This window comes from Leopardus geoffroyi, chromosome D2 (genome assembly GCF_018350155.1).
Source record: "Leopardus geoffroyi isolate Oge1 chromosome D2, O.geoffroyi_Oge1_pat1.0, whole genome shotgun sequence".
Classification (NCBI taxonomy): Eukaryota; Metazoa; Chordata; class Mammalia; order Carnivora; family Felidae; genus Leopardus; species Leopardus geoffroyi.
In genome coordinates this window covers 32,820,728-32,840,968 of record NC_059334.1, presented here as the reverse complement: position 1 = coordinate 32,840,968, position 20,241 = coordinate 32,820,728, and the positions used below count along the sequence as shown (strand labels likewise).

At 54.2% G+C, this 20,241-nt stretch overlaps 1 protein-coding gene across 7 annotated transcripts in view; it reads right to left on the bottom strand.

The window, feature by feature from the left end:
- The window catches only part of CDH23 (cadherin related 23), a 416,047-nt gene that overhangs the window by 174,640 nt on the left and 221,166 nt on the right, over positions 1-20,241 (bottom strand). For all 7 annotated transcript variants that reach the window (XM_045439537.1, XM_045439536.1, XM_045439540.1 and 4 more), the window contains exons 10-11: positions 11,352-11,464; positions 9,507-9,695 (exon numbers count right to left, since the gene is read on the bottom strand). In XM_045439537.1, coding sequence (XP_045295493.1) covers positions 9,507-9,695; positions 11,352-11,464 — 302 coding nt within the window. The remainder of the gene's footprint in view (positions 1-9,506; positions 9,696-11,351; positions 11,465-20,241) is intronic.

Below are 20,241 nucleotides of genomic sequence, written 5' to 3'. Positions count from 1 at the left end.
AGGGCTCCTGGGCCTGGTGTAAATAGCACGCTAATTAGATTTACGGATGAGACTAAATTAGGAGGTGTCAGAATCACACCGAGGACACCCTCTGGTCCTCAGGGAGGCTGGAGCTTAGCATGCTGGGAGGAATCACACCACAGGATGCAGCCATGCACAGAAAAATCCTAATAATCACCATCGTCATAATAAGAGCCTCAGTGAAGGCAACTGGGGAGAAATTAATAGGAAAAAGAACAGATGGGGCTGCCCTGCTCCCCCTGGCTTCCCTTCCAGGATGGCTTTGCTTTGAAGTCCACAGATATTTTCCTGGAGAATTTAAATCTTGGGAGAAGAACCCTAGAAATGGGAGCTGAAGCCGCGACCCAGCAGAATTTGCAAACAGTCCCTTGCCCGCTGCCAGGCACACAAAGGTGCAGAGCGAGCCTTGCCCAGGCACCACGGATTCCAGGTACTGGCTGTGTGGACATTGCTTTGGGTGGATGCTTCACTCTGCTCTGCAACCAAATCACTGGAGAACCTTTTAGAAATAGGAGCAGCCAGGATGGGCACCGTGGCCTGGGGCCTGGACACTGGGGGAAGGGCAGTGCTGGCCTTTATTTATGTATGTACCTCATCTTGGTTGCTCCCTGGACCAGAGCCCTCCTTCCCTCCTTCCTTTTAGCTTTGCTCCGCTGATGAAATCATAAGCTGGGTGAGAGGTCCAGAATGTTGGAGGCATTCTATCTACATCCTTTATACCACCCAGGGGATTCGGTGGGAGGTGGGTGATTTCCAGCCAGATCCCCCTGATCTCCTTAGTCGAGGGGAAAAAAGGGTCTGGATCCCTGGATAATCATACATCCACAGAAAGTATAAAAACTTACATCTGCTTCCATGGATGCTGGCAGCCTGCCCCTCCCTCTCTTCCCCACCTCTTCACTGCTTCTAGAGTTTGGTTTCTCATTGAAATTGCTTTGGAAAATACGGAAACGGAGGTCCACGCTCCGGGTCACATCAGCAGGGAAGGAGAGTTTAGGGCCAGGGAATGTATATTTCCTGTGTTTCTACTGCAAAGTAGATCCTGGTAGATAGATATACGGGGCCAGTTGAACAGTGGCCTGGACCATCCGCAGCTGGAAAATGGACCCTCAGCTGAACGTGTGACACAGATCCTCCCTGCTCCTACCTCATCCAAGTGGATGTGTGGCTCAGGACCCCTGCTCCGAGAACTAGCAGAATGTTAGTCAGCCTTATGGCAGAAGCCCACGGAGGGAGCTGGGCTAAAAGCTGTTAGTTCGTGAGCAGGGATTAAGGAGGGTTTTTTCCGTCTTTTTTCTTTTCTTTTTCGTTTTTGTGCCAAGGACCCCTCTGACAGTCTGGTGAAGCCCAGGGATCCCCTTCCTAGAATAACATTTTTAATTGCAAAGAGATAAGATACAGTCAACTTGTTATTTTGAAATACAGTCACCAGGCATTTTAAAAGGGTGTTAAAGAAGAATTATGTACTTCTTAATGCTGTACACAGTAAGATTTGGCACGGGGTTGACATACGCTGTAATTTTAAAGTAGCGATGACTGCAAGTGATAGATTGAGATCCCTATGACACCTGAAATGTGGTATGCAAATGTCTGAGGTTTCTTTTGGGGTTAAAGCCCTAGCTACGACTGATACCACGGTTGTTTCTTTTAAAAATCTTTTTTTTTTTAAGTTTATTTATTCATTTTTGAGAGAGAGAGAGAGAGGGAGAGAACAAGTGGGGGAGGGACGGAGGGAAGGAGAGACGGAATCCCAAGAAGGCTCCGTGCCATCAGCGCAGAGCCCCATGTGAGGCTCGAACTCACGAACCATGAGATCGTGACCTGAGCTGAAACCAAGAGTCAGCCGCTCAAACGACTGCTCCATCCAATCACCTCTTGTTTCTATTTTCCTAATTAAAGGGAGTGCTAAAGGTCGCTTATAGGTTAGTGAAAACAAAGATACAGGGTTTTCTCCACCCAGGGTCCTGGATGCCTTAGGGAGTCGGTGGACCCCACGTTTGGGCTAGGAACCTCTGGGCTGAAAGGAAGCCTGGCAGAGGCCCCCCCCCCCTCCCCCCCGCCGGAGCCCGCCGCCACAACCTTGCAGGGTTGGGTGGGGAGAGGGGCCAGAGAAACTGCATGCTGGACAGACTGACGAATAAGAACACATGTGAAAACAAATTTAAATAAATACAAGGTTGCGGGCTGGGCTCCCTGACAAGGCTGGAACACGTGTGGAATGGAAAATGAGGGTGATGGATAAAAATAAAGGCCAAGATTAGCAGAACAAGACCAATCTCCCTTGCTCACTGCCCCCCCCCCGCCCCCCCGCCTCCATTCCATCCCTACAAGTAAACCTAGTATTCCAGAATACGGCTTTTTCCCCCTGTCATTTGTTTCCTTTTATTTATTTATTTGGTGATGTTTTCTCCTTGGGGAGGTGGGTAATTCTCTCGGTTTTTTTTTCCCTATGCCCCTCAAACAAATGAATCGTGTCATCTCCTGCCTGAAATAGGAATTAGCTCCTGCCAGATGTGTCCCCGTTCACCTCTGCGGAGCAGATGCCCCCTCCCCCCTTGCCTTACCTCCCCCCTTGCCCTCCCCCCCAGCCATGCTGGAGGTAGGGCAGGCCCCCCAGCCTGCTTGGGTGGGACCAAACCTTTGAGAACAGGGGGGCTCCCCAGTGCACGCAAGAATCACAGGATAGAGAGTTCGAGGCCAAGCTCTGTGCCCGCTGGCTGTGTGACCTTGGGGAAGCCCCTTAACCTCCCTGAGCCTCGATTCCCTCCTCTCTGAGGACACACAGCAATATGCCCGTCTCTCTCACGGTTGGGATAATAAAAAATAGTTAAGATTTAAAGAGGGCTTTTTATGGGCCAGGCACGGTTTCAAACACACCGATTAACTCATCGAATCCGCACAACAGCTTTGTGAGGCAGGTACTGCTGTTGTCTCCATTTTGCAGGGAGGATAAGTTAAGTCCCCTCCGGTTCCACAGGTCAAAGGTAGCAGAGCAGGATTTGAACCCCGGCGGTCTGGCTTCAAAGTCCTTACTGTTCACCATTCCAGCTGCCTCTCCCTCCCTCACTAGAGAAAGGGTGCTCCAGGTAATACCAAATAAACAAGCACACGGGCAGGCTGGGAGAGGGTGGTGGGAGGGAGCAGGGCAGCTGCAGCAACAGGGAAGGGAGGACGGGGGCAGGGGTGAAGTGGGAAGCTCAGGTGGCACCCTCCCCTTCCCGCCACGGTCCTCTTGGACCTAAAGGTTAGAGAGCCTTAATTGAGGCTGACCAGCCCAACCCATGGTTTTCCAGAGGACACTGAGGCAGAGTGGGTCCCACACCTTGCCTGGAATCACTGTGAGTGAGGAGCAGAATGGGGGCGGGGCTTGGCTTTCTGGGGTTTTCTCTACCACCTTCCTTGGGCAGTTGGGGTAGGTCTGGTAGCAGAAGGCCACGGCCAGGGTTCTGAATCTTGGGATTTTAACCCGGGAGCCTCCGTCACAAAGACCAAAGGTGGCCACTCACGCTGTCCTCCTGGGCAGAGTTCTGAAGGTGGTTTCTGAGGGACTTCTCAGGTTTCCTAATAAGGGGGTTGGGGTTCTCTGGCTTCTCGCCACCCTAAGAGGAAAACAGCCCGACTGCAAGAGAACCTCCAGTTAGATGCTGGAAAGAAAGCACACGTTGGGTGGAACAGGTGGCTGAGGGGGAGGGGCTTCCGTGCCACGTGGCCACATTTCCCTGCTTCTACCCTTGGCCCCTGAGAGCCCATTTGCAACACAGCAATCAGAGGGCTCCTTAAGAAAGGTGACTCAGAGCATGTCGACCCCCCGGCTCCCCACTGGGCTCCCAGTAACAGAAAAGCCTTCCCCAGGCATTTTGGCTTTTGCCTGATGCTTCGATGCTTCGTCCTTGCCTCCTCTCTGGTGCCCCCTGACCAGTCTCATTCCTGCTCCTTGAAGATGCCCAGCCGTTTCCCTTTCCGACGGCCTCCGCCCTTGCAGCCGAACACCTGCTGTCGGAACGTTCCCCCTCTGCAGTTCCGTGTGGCTGCCTCCTCTACGCCTCTTAACCTCCGTTCTAAACAGCACCTCTCTGGAAGGCCTTCTGGAACCATGGAGCCAAAGATAGCCCCCTCCTGTGCCCCATCACTTGCCCTGTTTATTGATTTCTTGACATTCATTTTCACCTACAACGATGTTGGTGCCTATTCCTCTAGCTGCCCCACTGGGATGAAATGTAAGCTCTTGGAGGGCAGGGACCACCGCATCTTTAGCACTAACTCCCCAATGGTAGGCACATAGTAGGTGCACAATACTGTGTGTTGAGTGAATGAATACATAATCGTTCATCTATGTAAATTTCAGCCTAGGCCCTCAGAAAGGCCAGGAGGCCAGCAAATTAATGAAGTCTGAAGGCCATTCTGAGATGATTCCCATTCCTGCAAACAGCCAGAACCAGGCAATAGAGGCCTCTCTGGGGGACTTTGGTGTCCCTTTCCCACTCCAACCCCACCCCTCTGCAAAAACGTCTTAAGGACAGCAGGAAATATGTTCTGAGAAGCTGGGGTCAGAAACGAGACAGAAATGAAGAGAATCAAAGGCTCCCGACTCCTGAGAAGAAAGGTACAGGGCAGGTGAGAGGTACTACCAGTTTTCGGCGATCCAAAAATCTGCTGGGACGGGTCGTGCCCGATGCCGAGCGGTATTTAAAACCAAAGCCCTTTGCTGGAATCTGTAAAGCAGCCAGAGGCACGGATGATCTCCTACACTCACTGCCACTGCACAGGCAGGACGCAGAACGCAGAGGATCTGATTGCTTCTAAGGAGAAGAGTGGAATTTAGGACAACGGAACAGAAAATTCCAACCATCCTAATAACCTCACCCCATGCAGATGGGAAAACGTGGCCGGCTGGCTCAGCTGTGGGCAGGACGGGGTGGGGAGGGCTGCAGGCTTGATCGGGAGAGGAAAAGCAGACCAAACTGGAGAAAACACAAAAGAACATGTTGCGGCCAAGGGGGTGGGTGGGGATACGGTAGGAATCCCAGTGGGTGAGTGTGTTGCTAATTTCCTGTGGGTTTCCAGAACACCGAGGAAGACACAGGAGAACGCCCAGTAGCCAGGAGCAGGGGAATGAGGCTGCCACAACCTTTAATTTGAAACTCAGAGATTGCCCTCCACACCAAGGCTGACTCCTGGGGCCTTTGCCTTGTGAGTTGTTTTTTTTTTTTTTTTTTCTTTTTTTTGCGATTTGCATTACAACCATCTATTTGCATCTCAACTGTCATGCTGTGCAAACGGGTTGTTAGTGGTTTCAGCCCACCCTATCCCTTCCCTCTCTGGCTTCCGTGAGTTTCTTATAGCTGGGCAAAAGAGAAGAAATTACTCAGCGGGACTTGACAATGGGGACAGAGTCCTTGGGAGACAGAAAGGGCTTCTTTCAAGCACCTTTGTGGTCTTGAATGTTCCTGCAGAGCCTGAGATTCAGCAAGAAACTGGGCAAAATCTCCCATGTGGAGGGGATGGCGGCATTATCTAGTCTTTGTGAGTTAGATTAGCATCCTTACTAGGAACGACTGCCACAAAGTGCTAACTGACGGGATAAACTGCTTCCTCCTTCCCTTTCTGTTTTCCATCGGCACCCTCTACTGCCCCACTGTGGAACTTTGAGGTCACCTTCTCACAGAAACTCAGCGGGAATTGGGCTTTAGCACAGGGGCACTGACCGATGATCTAGTTTGGATAAAGCCCGGAGCCACCTCATTGCTACTTTTATCATTTAATCATGCTTTAATTGAACCAGTTCGTATTTCTGCAGTGCCTCCCAGGTGCCAGCTAGAGTGTGAGGCACTGGGTTACATCGGGGAGCATCATTCAGTCTAATCGGGGAGATAGATACTATTGAGATCATCACATTAATAACTATAAACCCACAACGATGGTGAGTGCGAGGGAGAATCACGTGGCTCTTTAGACCCTGACAAAGGGATTTCACCTCTCCTCGTGCTCCTTTCCCTCCTCCATCCAAGCTGGCTCGATGAACACATTTTTCTGCCACCCTAGCAAATCCAGTCACCTTCACCCCAGACACAAATCCCAACAGATGCATTCTCCCCCCCGCAAAAGAGAACTGGAAGAAAGGACACATTTTTAAAAATCTCTTTTTATAAAAGATGCCTGATTTCTCTTTGAGGTTCCCTGATCTCCCCCAGATTCTGGAAACTTGGCCAGTGCTCAAGTGCCGGTGGCCGCTGCCTTCTGTTCCCTCTTGGCGATGTGGCTAAACGCTCCACCCTGGGAACCTGGGGCCCGACCCTCAGCACCCAAGACTGCGTCTTGGGAGCATTTACCCCATCCAGATCTGGATCCTTCCAGAATTCTGGAGAGTGGAGGAGAGATGGCAGGTACAAAAGAGCAGGGCAATTTAGAAAGCAATTTATTCTCCCCTCTTATTGAGGAATCGGTCCAGGACCATGTCTGGGATGGTTTGGGTGTAGCTCTCCTGGGGGAGGCTGGACGGTGACCCAGAAGACCGTAGGGTGGGGAGTCTGGGCTTCTGGGCTGCCCTTCTTTATCAGTGGTTCTCTGCACCTCACCGTGCCCTGGAGACATGGGGCCAGCCCTTTACTGTCACACACTGGTCAATTCCCTGGGGCAGCGGTGAACTGGTCGCTGGTAGTGTTGGGCACCCTGTCCACAGCGGGCATGCTGTTGCCCGTGCCTGGGAAAGGGGTGGCCACTAGAGGCAGGCTGGACCCAGACACCCCTCAGCACTCCTGCAGATGCTTCAGACAGGGCTGCCGGCAAAACAGGATTGAGCTAAAACCCAGGGGTCCGGGTGACCTTGAAATCCCCCAACCAGTCATGGTGAAAGGGCCTTGGGGTTTCTGGCCCTGCTGGTGGCAATGCTCCCTGGACCCATCTGGTTAACATCTGGGTGTGTGGCAGGTACCGGGCTAAGTCCTATAGACTAATGGTCTGATCTCCTATCTCTGAGCCTTGTTGGCATTCTCTGTGGCAGACGCAAATGTGGAGCCTCTTGTCCACGTTCCCAGCCTTCTGGCAGTGAGGTGGGGCCCGTCCCTAGAACGGGGCAGAAGTCCCAGGACAAAGCCTAGAAGAGCTGGTGCTTCCTCCGCTAGCTGCCCCCTCCCTCCTGCAGTGACCGACGTGAGAGCGTGCACCTGAGCGACGCCGCGGAGCAGGGTCCCCCTGCCCACCTGTGCCAGACGAGTAGTAATAAATCTCTGAGGAAAAAACAACCCTCTGTTTCAGGGTGAATTTGTTACTGCAATAGAAACATACATTTTCACACAGATGAGCAAAGTCACACTCAGAAAGGGTCAATGACTCACCCAAAGTCGCAGAGCTACCAAATGGCAAGGCTGGACTTGACGATAGGCCCCGTCTGTCTCCAGAGCTTGGGCCATGAACCACTACACAAGCTGCCTCCTCTCTGGGTTGCCTCCAAAATTAAGCCCCAGTTCTTTGGCTTGGCATTCAAGGCCCTAAAAGCCTGTGTCCTGGCCCACCTTCCCACCAGCCGACTCCACAAACCTTTGTACAGGTTCCTTCCTCTGGGCCTGTCCGTGGGCCACTGCCCACCCCACCAGCCCTCCTGGCTGCCTTTTACCATCTGATTTGTGTCCCAAGGTTCAGCCCTGGGCCCCCTTTCACCATAGAGCCTTTGCTGGTCCTCTGGCCCCTTCTTCCCCCTTCCTCAGTAGAGCTCTGGAGCCCTCGCTGCTCGTTGTCACTGGCCCGCACCCTGGTACCAAGTGTCTCTGTTCTCTTGGACATTAGTGATAGCCTGAAACCAGAGATGGGACTTTTCCTGAGGCTCTCACTCACACAGCGGTGTCTAAAGGGGGTGCTGCACTCCAGGAGGATAAAAGATGACCCCCTGGGGTGTGAGAAAATGTTGGAACTTCTTTTCATACCTATCTATCTCCACCTTTTAAACTTTTGACATTTTTGTGTAGATTTTCAAAACTACATACTGCCCTTGTATAAGCACGCTTGGCCCTTTAGGACAGTGACCGTGGGCTACACTCCCTCAAGGGGCCAAATATATAGCTCCTTGTAAACAGGAGGTGCTCAGTACATACTTTAGTTATCCCAGACAGCTAGGTATGGGACGATTTAGCAAGAGATGGAAAGATGTGCTGTGTGTGCATGCCCGCGCGCACACTGGGACTGACCTCTTCACGGTCATGTCCTTGGCGGGGTGGGCGGAGCGGGGTGGGGACGGGGGTGAGCTGGGGCTGGGGGGTTAGGGCAGGAGGGGGAGGACCTTGTCCGGTTGAGAGAAGCTGACAGGAGAGCGGTGGATCGTGGGAGGGGGGGCCCCTGGGCAGGTGTGCTGGTTTGTTGAGCAGCCAGAGTGGAGAGGGGCAGGAGGAGCGAGCAGGAAGCCAGGCCTGGAGCAAGGCCAGTGCGGGAGCCCCAAGAAGGGAGGAGTAATTGCAGAGAAGCCCCTCAGGCTGGAAAACCTAATGGAATTCCTGAGCAGAATGGGCCAGGGAACAGCGGTAATAAATACAAGTGCTATTAACGATTGTGGCTGCTGACGGGCAGGGGAGACCTGGTGCCTGAGAGGGGCAGGGAGGAGGCAGGCCGAGAGCATCCCCATCAGCTCGGAAGCCCGTCCCATCCCGGCCTGGAGGGGCACCGGCCCCATCCCCAAGTCTCCCTCCTCCTGTCCTTCTCAAGCTCTCCCTCACTCGCAGCCCATGTCCCTTCCTCTCAAGACTGGCCTCAGCCAGGCAGGCCCTGCAAGGACACACAATGGGTGTGTCCCATTTCTAGCTTCCTGGACCTCTGGTCTCCTGCGGCCTGGGATCCCCTTGAAAACATTCAAGCTCCTCGCATGGAAAAGCAGGAGTCCTCACTACACCAAAAGCAGAAAACCAACTTTTTTCCAGGAACGGATTTTATACAAGAGCCTCCAACTTTTAAAATTTCTAGTTTTCAGTGTATGCTTTATAAGGCACGTATAGATTAGTAAGATGGGCATATATTTCTTAAATTTTTTTAACGTTTATTCATTTTTGAGAGAGAGAGAGAGAGAGTGAACAGGGGAGGAGCAGAGAGAGGGGGAGACAGAATCTGAAGCAGGCTCCAGGCTCTGAGCTGTCAGCACAGAGCCCGACGCGGGGCTCGAACTCACAAACCGCGAGATCATGACCTGAGCTGAAGCCAGACGCTTAACCGACTGAGCCACCCAGGTGCCCCGATGGGCATATATTTCTAAATACATTACTAAATAAATGACTAAATGAAGAACTACATGTTGGAAGTGTGTGCTCAAATAGCTTTTGCAGAGGTGGGGGCGGGGGTCAAAGCTTAGAGACTGCTGAGTTTTGCAGGGGAGGAGGTAGCAACGTTTGTTTCTATTTTTTTTAGCTGGGGATTTGGAAGCCTAGAAATACCTGGCATCTTTCTCAGGGTTGCAAAGCCCAGAAAGGGCGGGGGGTCTGGAGAGACCACGCATTCCCGGGACTCACCTCGTCCTTGTCCACCACCTGGATGAAGAGGGGTAGAGCAAAGCCGACCTGGGCTAGCTCAGTGATGGCCACGCTGTATTCAGAGCTGTTGAACTCTGGGGCATTGTCATTGATGTCGATAACCAAGATGTTGAAGGTTGTGGTGACTGTGGCATCGGACGGGGTGCGGTCATCATTCAGCTCTGTGCCCTGCAGGTAGAGGACAAACATCCCAGAGATGAAGGCGTCCATAGTCACGCTATCATCATTTACGAAGGCTTTCCCAATGCTATCTCCTGTGCTTTCTGTGAATTATCCCATCCCCTCACCACAACCCCAGGAGGAAGTTTCTGTCATAGGCATCCCCATTTTACCGTTGAGGAAACCGAGGCTCAGAGAGGTTAAGTAACTTGCATAAGGACAACAGTCAGAGTAGGTAGTAAACTGAGGCAGGAGGATTCCAGAACCAAGGGGACGAGGGGGCGTGGTGATGACAAGACAGATTTGGGGGCTCACTGAGGGGCAAAGGGAGACTCTTTATTCAATGCGGCAGATGATAAAACCGAGGCTAAGCATTTTTGTGCTAGCAGGTAATCAAGACTTAATCTGGCATCGGCTATGGCCCAAACACTGAGCTAGGTGCCATGAGGGTCTGGGTCGGGCTCAGGAAAGATGGGCTCAAATCCCTGGGTGCCTAGTCTCTGGGGCAGAGGCCCCCGGCTCCCAAATACCCATTTCCAGTTTTCTGGACCCGAATCTTTGTGTGGGAGGCCCAGGACTAAGTACCTTTCGCCAGTTCCCCAGGAGATTTGGAGTCACATCCAAAGTTGGGAACTCACCCTCACATTTTATATGAAGATGGAAAAACTGAGATCAGGGTCCCACGGTGAGCTCAGGGTCCCCTGGGGCCAGGGTATAGCTCTCTCCACCCCGAAATGTGTGCCTCCACAGGAAGCAAGCAGAGAGGAGGGGAGGCAGAGAGGGGCCCACGGCTTGGCTGGCAGCTTGATGCAGGGTGGGGGGGAAAGGCGGTGTTAGCCTACCTCCCCTCACCGGCCCACATGTGCACACTGGGTGGAGACAGAGAAGCCGGCTGGCCAGGGAGGGCTAATCGACCGGCCGCTGCTGCAGCCCCTCCCAAGGTCAAGGAGAGCAATCGAGGGCCAGGCTGGGCTGCCTTATTCTCCTCAGGATGGAAGGGCCTCCTTCCCCAAGCCCCTCTCCTCAGTCCTGTGCCCTCCCCTGCCTCAGCCGATGGGTAGGGCTGGGGAGGACCCCTGTGGCCCAGGTAGGGTCCATACCCTAAATGGGGTTCCCAGGGAATGACTCTGCAAAGCACAGGTTTTAATTATAACGGGCCCTGGGTGGCAGGGGGCTACAGGCGCCTGGGGGTTGTGGCTCCACTACACCTCCAGGGGAAGGACTTTAGCAGTTTCCACCTCTCCCCACTGTGCTGCTGCTTCCTAACCAGGGAAGAGCCCCAGGGAAGCTAGAAGCGGGACACATCCCAGACATGGGGTAAACGTAAGAATCTGAGGCAGCTACGATGGAGAACTTGGCATCATGAGTACCAGAACGTGGCCCCATGGATGAGCACCTACTGTGTGTCCCCTCATTCCTCAAGTGGGGTTAAAAGTCCCAATCCTATGTGACTTTTGGCAATGGCTGTGAGGTGCCCAGCAAGGCCCCCGATGTGGCCTGTGCTTGGTTAGTGTTGTCCGTTCCTGACAGCGGCCCTGGGCACGCCGGGTGGGAGGCCAGGAGCGCTGCCCTCCTGGAGTTTCACCGAGGGCACTGCTGGAGGCTGGCACCGCAGTGTGGGCACCCCTCCACACGGGCTGCAGGTGCCCGCCCCCGGGCCCTCACCTTCACGGTCAGGATGAAGCCATGGCTGTACAGGGGGTTCTCCCGGTCCAGTAGGCCGTTCAAGGTCAGTGCTCCACTGATGTAGTCCAGGGCGAAGATGCTGTTGGTATTCCCTGCAAGGAGAGAGTAACATTCCAGGTATGCCTGGGGCCCAGGGCAGGTGGACGTGGGCTTCGGTGAGGGCTCCTCTCTGCGCTTTAGGGACAAACCAGTAACTTAACGCGGACGCTGGCTCAAGGAGTAATGGGAAGGGTTCTGGAGGACGGGGCCCAGGCACAGCCAGCAGTGACCTGCAGAGTGACGACTTTCAGCTCTTCAGTCTTCTTCCGTCTCTCCGACTGAGTCAAGGGGGAAGCCTTGGTTTGGTGCTAGTATGCCTTTGGCATCTCTCTTAACACTCGCTCGTTCTCCTTTTTTCACCGAGAGAGCAGGCTTCTGGCTGGGAGCCTTCCAAAGGGAGCAGCACACAGCCAGGACTCAGCAACCGCGAGGGTCTGAATGCTTGCTCCCCCCCCCCCCCCCCGCAGAATGCATATGGGGACGTCCAAAGCCCTAACACACCGGTATTAGCGGGTGGACCTTTGGGAGGTGCGTGGGTCGTGAAATGGAACCTTCCTGAGTAGAACTGGTCTCTGATAAAAGCAAGCCCAAGAGATCCCATGCTCCTTCCACCATGTGAAGACAGAGTGAGGAAGCGCCCTTCTGCCAACCGGGAAGAGGGCCCTTCCCTGACCGTGCTGGCGCTCTGACCCTGGGTTTCCCAGCCTCCAGTAGAGAAATGAATGTCTGCTGTCCGTAAGCCGTACGGCCCCCGGTATTTTGTCATAGAGCCCGAATGGACTAAAGCAGGAGCCCACTTTGCTTGGTTATTTTTAGGCTCATGTTCTATTCTATTCCATTCTATCCTATTCTGATTTTCTACATAGCAGTGGTACAATTCCCTTGTACAATAAATATAATTTGATTTTAAGAACAAGCCTTTATTTTAAGTACTTATCAAAACCTGAAGTACAGGGGTGCCTGGGTGGCCTAGTTGGTTAAGTGTCCGACTCTTGACTTGAGATCTGGCCATGATCTCACGGTCTCGTGAGTTCTAGCCCCACATTGGGCTCCATGCTGAGCTTGCCTGGGATTCTCTCTCTCTCTCTCTCTGCCCCTCCTGCCTCATACTCATGTGCTCTTTCTCTCTCTCTCAAAATAAATAAATAAACTTAAAAAAACCTTGAAGTGCATATTTAAAGTACTGGCAAAAATCACACACAGGTGATGCTGGTGGAGACCGAGGCCTCTGTGTCCACCCCTCTCTCCCTCACCGACTTCATTTTATGCTTCCCTCTACAGGCACCCGTGTCCCCCCGGGGGCCTCCCCAGGTTCCCCAAATCACCATGTCCATTCCTGCCTCCTCTTGTCTCCGTGTCCACCTTCCTCTCTTGGCCACACCTCCTATCCTCCCACACAGGGCCACCCCTCCTCCTCCTCCAGGAAGGTGGCCCTGCTTCTCTGGCTGACCCTCTGTGCTCACGGGCAGTCGCCACTGCTCTGTTCTCTCTCCCATTGCTGCCCGTGTGTTCATGCGGTCTTCCCGGCCAGCCTGAAGACGGGGGCCTTTCATGACTGCCCCTCAAGGAGCCTGGCCAGTGCTGGGCACCCAGTGGCAAGCAGGTTCCTAAAGGATCCCTGCTCCCAGCCCACTGGGGCCCCCACACTTGTCCTGGTGCCCTTCCCACCAGGCTGCGAATTCACGCGGGCAGATCCCAATTCCACTTTTCTCTCGCCCTTATTAACCAGCTTGTTGGTTCGTTCACATACGCACACGCTGCCATTCCTTCACAGAGTCCGCGATCTCCAGGGCGCGTGTCCTCTGGCCGGACCCCGTGCTTGGTGGCATGGGGGATGCGGAGGGAGGCACTCGCAGCCTGGTGACGGGGCTTTGACACGTAGGAGATTTAGCATCTCTGAGTTCTCAGCAGGGAGAGACTGTTCACACAGGGGAAGGCTCAAGGAAGGAAAGCTTCACGGAGGAGGTGGCATTCATCCCCTGCCCCACCGTGTAGCAGCTGTGTGACCTTGGGCAACTCACCTAACCCCTCTATGTCTTGGTCTCCCCATTTGTAAAAGGGGGATAGTAATGGATCTCGCTCATAAGGTTATAGGAATTAAATGAGAGTGAAAAAACAGTATGTATGCAGGCTTGGAACAGTTCCCGGACAAAGTAAGTACTCGCTAAGTATGGCTTGAGCTGGGCCCTGGATGATGGGCAGGACTGGGGAAGGGGTTGATGGACACTGATTCCATAGGTGTGAACGGATCCTCAGGCTTTCAACACACACAGGTAGAAACTACTGAATCTCCTCACTCACCCGTGGCCCCGGCTCTCAAGGGATCTGTGCACAGTTAGGGGCTCACATCGTGTCTTCAGTCGACCAGGGAAAGCACAGAGCAGACAATGTCCCCTTCTCACTTTAGACTTGGGGACAGGGACTGTTCTCGGCCAAACCTCTGCTGGTTGGCAAGGCATCCCATATCTACCGGGTTGGTGGCTAGAAGCTGCCCTCCGCTGTCCTCCCAGCCCGCCGCAGGGCTTGGCCGAGGCAGGGGAGAGGCAGCTGATGACTGCGGAGCCCGTGCAGCTCTGATTGTGGGCTTTGGGGTTCTGATGTGGGGCTTGACCAGGGATGGGACGTCACTCCAGCCTCCCCCTTGTCTTGAGCTTCTTCCCGTAGCCATAGAGAAACCTGGGTACCTTCCCGCTGAGTGGGGAGGACAGGGCTACAAGGAGGCAGAGACATGCATGAGTGTAAGGGCTTTTTCTTTAGCCAGGAATTCTGCTGCCGGGCAAACAAGGGGATGCATGCTTTCATCTTTTTGTCATTAGCTAATCCATTTGACAATTATTGAGCTCCTATGATGTGCCAGGGACACATTCTAGCAGGGGATGCAGCCCTCAACCAGGCATTCACATCACAGGGTGATCAGGGTTGAGGTGGGGTGAAGCATGGACATTGCAGGTGGGCGCTGTGTCCTCTGAGCCCCTAATACTGAGCTGAGGGGCTGCCCTGAGGCAACACCTCAAAGCCTCTTGTCACCCGTCACCACCCCCCGCCCCCCGCCACCAGTGTGGGCCCCACCTCCCCAGCTCCAGGGCTAGCATCCCATCATTCCGAATTTCCATATAAATTTATTCTTCCCAATAAAGGAACCTCTCAAATGTTTAACTAAATGTGATTCAATTTTTATCTTTGCAAGATTTTTCCTATAAATCATTCACAAACTAGAAGCCCCTTGTTGAATGATGTGCTTTGGTTTTTGTTTGAAAAATGGGGTTATCAACCCTGGAACACCCAGTTGGGCCTCCCCACTCAGCACCTTTGCCCCAGTCACGGCCATACTGCCCATCCCCAACCTGAAATCTGTCTCCAGCACATAAAATATCCCCTCCCCCCGACCCAGGCATCTTCTCCAACAAACCAGCAGGCAAATACTCTCCAACTGGTACACATTCAAGCTTGGGGACCCTCCCCCAACACATCCCCCCTCCACCCACACCTATCCTTTTATTCTCCATATCTACCTCAGCCTCCTGCCAGGTATGAATCACTAACTCCCAGGACCAGCAGCCAGGAAGGCTTATACCCAGGGAGCTGACAGGGCCACCTGAGTGAGCCACTGGCTCTGATGGTCTCCTGTCACCATGGCAATAGCAGTCCTCACCGGGATGCTGGTCCAGGCATAGACGGAGGTGAGCCCTGTGCCCTAAGCAGTGGGGGCCAAGGGCAGGGCGCACTCAAAGACTGATGGATTGATTAGATCACCCATTTGATTGAGTTCAGATTGAGCACCTACTGTGGGCAGGGTGCTGGAGAATCCACAGAGAAAAGCAGGTAAGGTCCATGCCTTCCGTCTCACAGCAAAGATCGACATTGATGACATAATCGTGCTATTGAACGTGTAAGTAGGTACCTGCTGAGCTCAGGCTCCCGAAGGAAAGCAACATGGCAACATGGCACAGAGACGTGGTTAAGATTATGCTCTCGGGAGGCAGACTGTATGGGCTCAGACAGCTCTGCTTTTTGCTAGCTGGGTGACCTCAGTCAAGTTACTTAACATACCTGGATGATCTTGGATTCCTAGTCTGTAAATTGGGGGCAATAATCGTACCCTCCCCAGAGTGTTGTTGCAGGGATTAAATGAGTGGATACAGTGCCTGGCGCAGAGGAAGTTCTCAACAAGGGTTGGCCACCTGTACTTGCCCAAGATGACACCACCGTGGACCCCCTGCCCCACTCCCACCCCCACCCCACAAGCCTGTGTCTAGAGCTGTTTGCCCAGCAGGAACACTGAGCCAAGCCTGCCCTCTTGCCAGGAGGGCCTCACAATGAAAAGCTCATACGTACAAGTTGGCAGCCCTGAGGCCAAGGTCAAGGGCATCTCACAGGCCATCTCACTGGGGCTCTGCCCTCGGGGTGGGGAGTGGGTCACCACTTCCTTACTCTTCTCCCTTAGCTCCCCTCCCACCATCCTCCCTTTCTGTGGGTTTGGCAGCCACACAAACAAGTTTCTCTGCTACCCTGGAAACTGATACCACCCCGTCAGCCCTCTGGTCTCCCGGACTTTCTTTATCTGAGTCCCAGGGGGCCTGGGGGGGCCTGGGGAGGCTTCCCGGGGACGCCTTTCACCTGTTCAGCCCCCACCACTGAGCAGAAAGGCAGCTGTTTCCCCTGGGTCGACAGGTGCTGTCCATGGTGCCTGCGCATAGACGTGGTTTGTGGGGGTGGTTCTGGGATGCAGCAGGTCCGCGCCTCAGCACCCTAAGGGTTCTGGGAACTGGGGACTTACAGCGTTCGCAAAAGAGAAGAAGCAGGTCATTACCACCCTGCCGGTTCTCTTGGGGGCAGCCATCTCCTCTAGGAGCTCCAGGCACCAAGGCCTCTTCAGATTTCCAAAAGAAAGGCTGGGGCGGGGGTGGGGCGGGGATGTGAACAGAGTCTGCTAAAGCATGAAAGGCGGCCGAGGGGGGAGTCCCAGCCTTCTTTCCCCTATTTATTAAAAACAGTAGCCAGTACTTACTGAGCAGTTCCATATGCCAGGCACTGGGGCTAAGCCGTTTGCACAACCATATTACTTACTCCTCACAATGACTTAGTAAGAACAGAGCGCACGTCAAACGCGAGGAAGCAGGCTCAGAGACGTTAAATAGCTTGTCCAAGGTCACTTGGCTGCTAAATGGCTGGCTTGGAAGTACATTTACGTCTCTCTTTTCCTTGCCCCGCAGGCACTGGCCCCACACCGCGTTGGCACCCATTCTGTACCTGGCCCTCTGCTAAGTGATACACAAGAGATCATCATCCCACATAGAATGGATGTAACAAAGTTGCTTTTTTTTTTTTCCTCAGGAGGGAGTCCTAGGTAAAAACATTATACATTTCCGAAGTTCTAGATCCATTCCTCCAGGGAAGATTTATGTAGCAAGCAGAATGCCCACATGTAGAGGTCCCCCAGGTGGTGGCCAGGAGGGCCTGCGGTGGGGACTAGTGGGAAGGCAGGGCTGCAGGCAGGAGCTGTCAGCACCGAGGTGGTGACACACAAAGGGCACTGGCAAGGCTCCCTTTAGGGCAGACCTATGGCTCCAGTGAGGATGAGCAGGAGAATTTAGACAGACAGGCGGTAGTCTGGAAATTATATAGCGCCAGGTGCCCGGAGGCAGGAGAGGAGGAAGTTCCGAGAGAGAGATGGTCAGTAGGGTCAGGCAGCGCCGACAGACAGGCTAAGGAGCAGGAAGATCCCAGCACCGGCCACAGGTTGGATCTTCAGATGCCCCCAGAGGTCCGACTGTGAGACACTGCGGGCGGGTGGGGCACAGATGTGGGGACAGTGAGTGCAGGTGCAGATGCTTGGGGAGTAAAAAAAAAAAAAAAAAAAAAAAGGAGAGAGGCCCAGTGGCAGCTAGAGGGCGCAGCAGAGTCAGGCAAAGGGCTTCTGTGTTTTATAGCCGGTCAAAGGCAGGAGGTTGTGGGAGAGGGAAGCTGGATGGAGGGAGTAGGGAGAGGCAGGAGGTCAGACATGGGGAGCCGGAGGAGGCGCAGCTCTCTCTTTGGGCCGTGGGGGGCTCACCCACCCACATCCTTGTTCCTTCCAGGCTGGCAGCCTCCCCCCTTCCCCAGGTGCCCCTCCTCCAAGGCCCTGCTAAACAGCATTACTGCTACCTCTCGTCCCCTAGTTATCTCCCTGGCAGCATCTTGACCCGCAGCGAGCCAGGTCTGGGACAGAAGCAGTTTAGCGAGTGGCTGATGGTGCGTGTGGGAACACAGGCGTGACTTTGAATTGCTTTGTCTGCTCCGCTGGGCTAACAGCCACCGGTCCTGCGGGCCTCCGAGTTCAGGGAAAAGCGATGGTTTCCACCCTGGTCCTTCCTGTTCTTAAGATCCACCTCCAATGGCACAGGCCTCAGGAAAACCAATCCTGGGGGCTGTGCCATATCACACTCGCTGAGCCACGGTGCTGGGCTGGCCGTGGGGCGACCCTGGTTCTCACAGCGAGATTCAGTGTGGCCTAGAGGATAAGGGCCAGGGTTTCCCACTTCTGTCCCCCATGGCACGACGCTCATGACATATCTGTTGGATGCCTGAAGTTTCGCTCCCCACTCTGTAGCAACTGGGAAGGGTCAGTAAGCACACACTAGGTGGGGGCATGCTGCAGGCCTGGCCTTGAGCTGGGGCTGTGGAGGGAAGAAGAGGAAAAAAGGCCACGCTTATGAGGAGCTCATGATCTGGTTGGGCTTCTGGGCACAAACATCCATCCACTCAAATGCCAGTCCCTGAATGGAGGAAGGAGGCGTCAGGAGATGGGTGTCTGCTCCGTCACCTGGCCTCTGAATTGGTCACCCTGCCCTCCTCAGGTCCAGGGTCAGGGGCCCTTCCCAGGGAAGACAGCAGGGCTGGGATTTGCAGCCCCTTCTCTCCAGGGGTCTCACTTTTAGTCCCCGTCTCTGCCTGGAGCCTATTATATCAACACCCAAGTGAAGAGACCACCTACTGTGCCCAGGATGAAAAAAAAAGACCTAGGTGCCGGCAAAAGATCCGCCACTTACCAGCTGTGAGACCTCCCGCAAACTGCTAATTCCTCTGAGCCAAATTCCTCATCTGCAAAGTGTAGATAACAGCTCCCACCTCACCAGGCTGTGCGAGGATCAGGCGTGATCCTGTACATAAAGCATCTATTGTGGTGCCTGGCACCTAGTAGGTGCATGCTTTGGTGCCTGGTCCTCCGTTCCCCGCTACGCCTGCCTCCTGAATGGAAGAATCAAAGCAGGGCGTTCCCGACCGTGGCCCGTCTCGTCCAGAAGGAGCGGCGAGTCTCCGAACAGCAGCCGACAGGAATCGCGGCTGGTACCGCGCGGTGTTTTTGCATGCATTATCTTTTACACGTTTTCACATCCACCCCCCCACCCCCCACCCCCCACCCCCCACGCATGAGATAGATATCTGCATCCCCATTTTACAGCTAAGGAGCCTGAGGCACAGAGCAGTTAAAAATAACTGGCACTCAGGTGGTGAGGGGTGGAACAGAGTTAAACTCAGCTCTCACGCAGCTGAAGAGATCACGTCTCACGGGCCCTGGATTTTCCTTCCTCCAGTGCCAGGGGTAGACCATGAAACAGCTCTATGGGTCCAGTGGGGCAGGCTGGCCCGCGGGCCCGGCACCGACCGGTCTGACTCTATGGCCGTATCCTGAAAACGGGGAGTCAGTCCGAGACGTGGGCTTTGGATAAGATGTCTTATGAATTAAAAATTGTTACTTAACTGCCTGCTGACAAAAGGGGCCGGCATCCTGGGTGGCACGTGGGCCGGGCTGCATTCAACAGCTCCGTGATCAACACATGGCCACCAGTGGGGGGGGGCTACTTCTGCTCTCAACTGGGGGAGGGGACACAGGCTGAGAGCGTGCCACCCCTCTGGAGGACCCTGGAGGAGGCAGGGGCAGGGAATTAGGCCTCCTCTCCGAAGCTTCTCCTGAAGCCCCTCTGCCCCGACCCTGTCCCTGCAGACCTTGCAGGGTGCCTTATCCACACTCGGGCCTCAGCTCCAACGTCACCTCCTCAGAGGAGCCCTCCCTAATCCCCGCACCGGCCCCTCACACCCCTTCACTCTCCGCTCCATTAGCCTGTTTTATTGCCTTCAGAACACTTCCACTTTCTGAACCTCTCTTTTCACCCATTTACGTGTTTGCTTATGGTCTGTCTCTCCTCCCTGCAACATAAGCCCCAGGAGAGGAAGGACTGGTTTCCCCAGATGACCAGCTGATGCATTGAAGGGGCTCAGCAAATGCTGTTTGAACGAACAAACGCACTGACACAGGGATGTCCGGGGGCCATTCTGAGGCTGGTGTAAAAGGTGGGGCAGAACGGTCCTGGCGTGACTTGTTTAATTTTTTTTAATGTTATTTTTCAGAGAGAGAGAGAGACAGAGACAGAGCATGAGCTGGGGAAGAGCAGAGAGAGGGAGACACAGAATCCGAAGCAGGCTCCAGGCTCCGAGCTGTCTGCACAGAGCCCGACGCGGGGCTTGAACTCACTAGCCGCGAGATCATGACCTGAGCCGAAGTCTGACGCTTAACCGACTGAGCCCCCCAGGCGCCCCGGTACTGGCGTGACTTGCAATGTCAGATGTCACGGAGACCATAATGCTCCAGGGCTCTGAGCGGGGATCGGCCAATAGGCGATTCTAACTGGGGCCGTCATAACGCTCCTGACGCACCCATAGTGGTGTGTTTCTTGAGCTGAGTGCCTCTTGCATTAACTACCGTTACTACCGTCCAGTCAGGGAAAGACAACCTTCAGTCCCTCAAGGAAATGCGAACGGCAGTCTGCTTGCCTTGCAGGCATCTCACAGA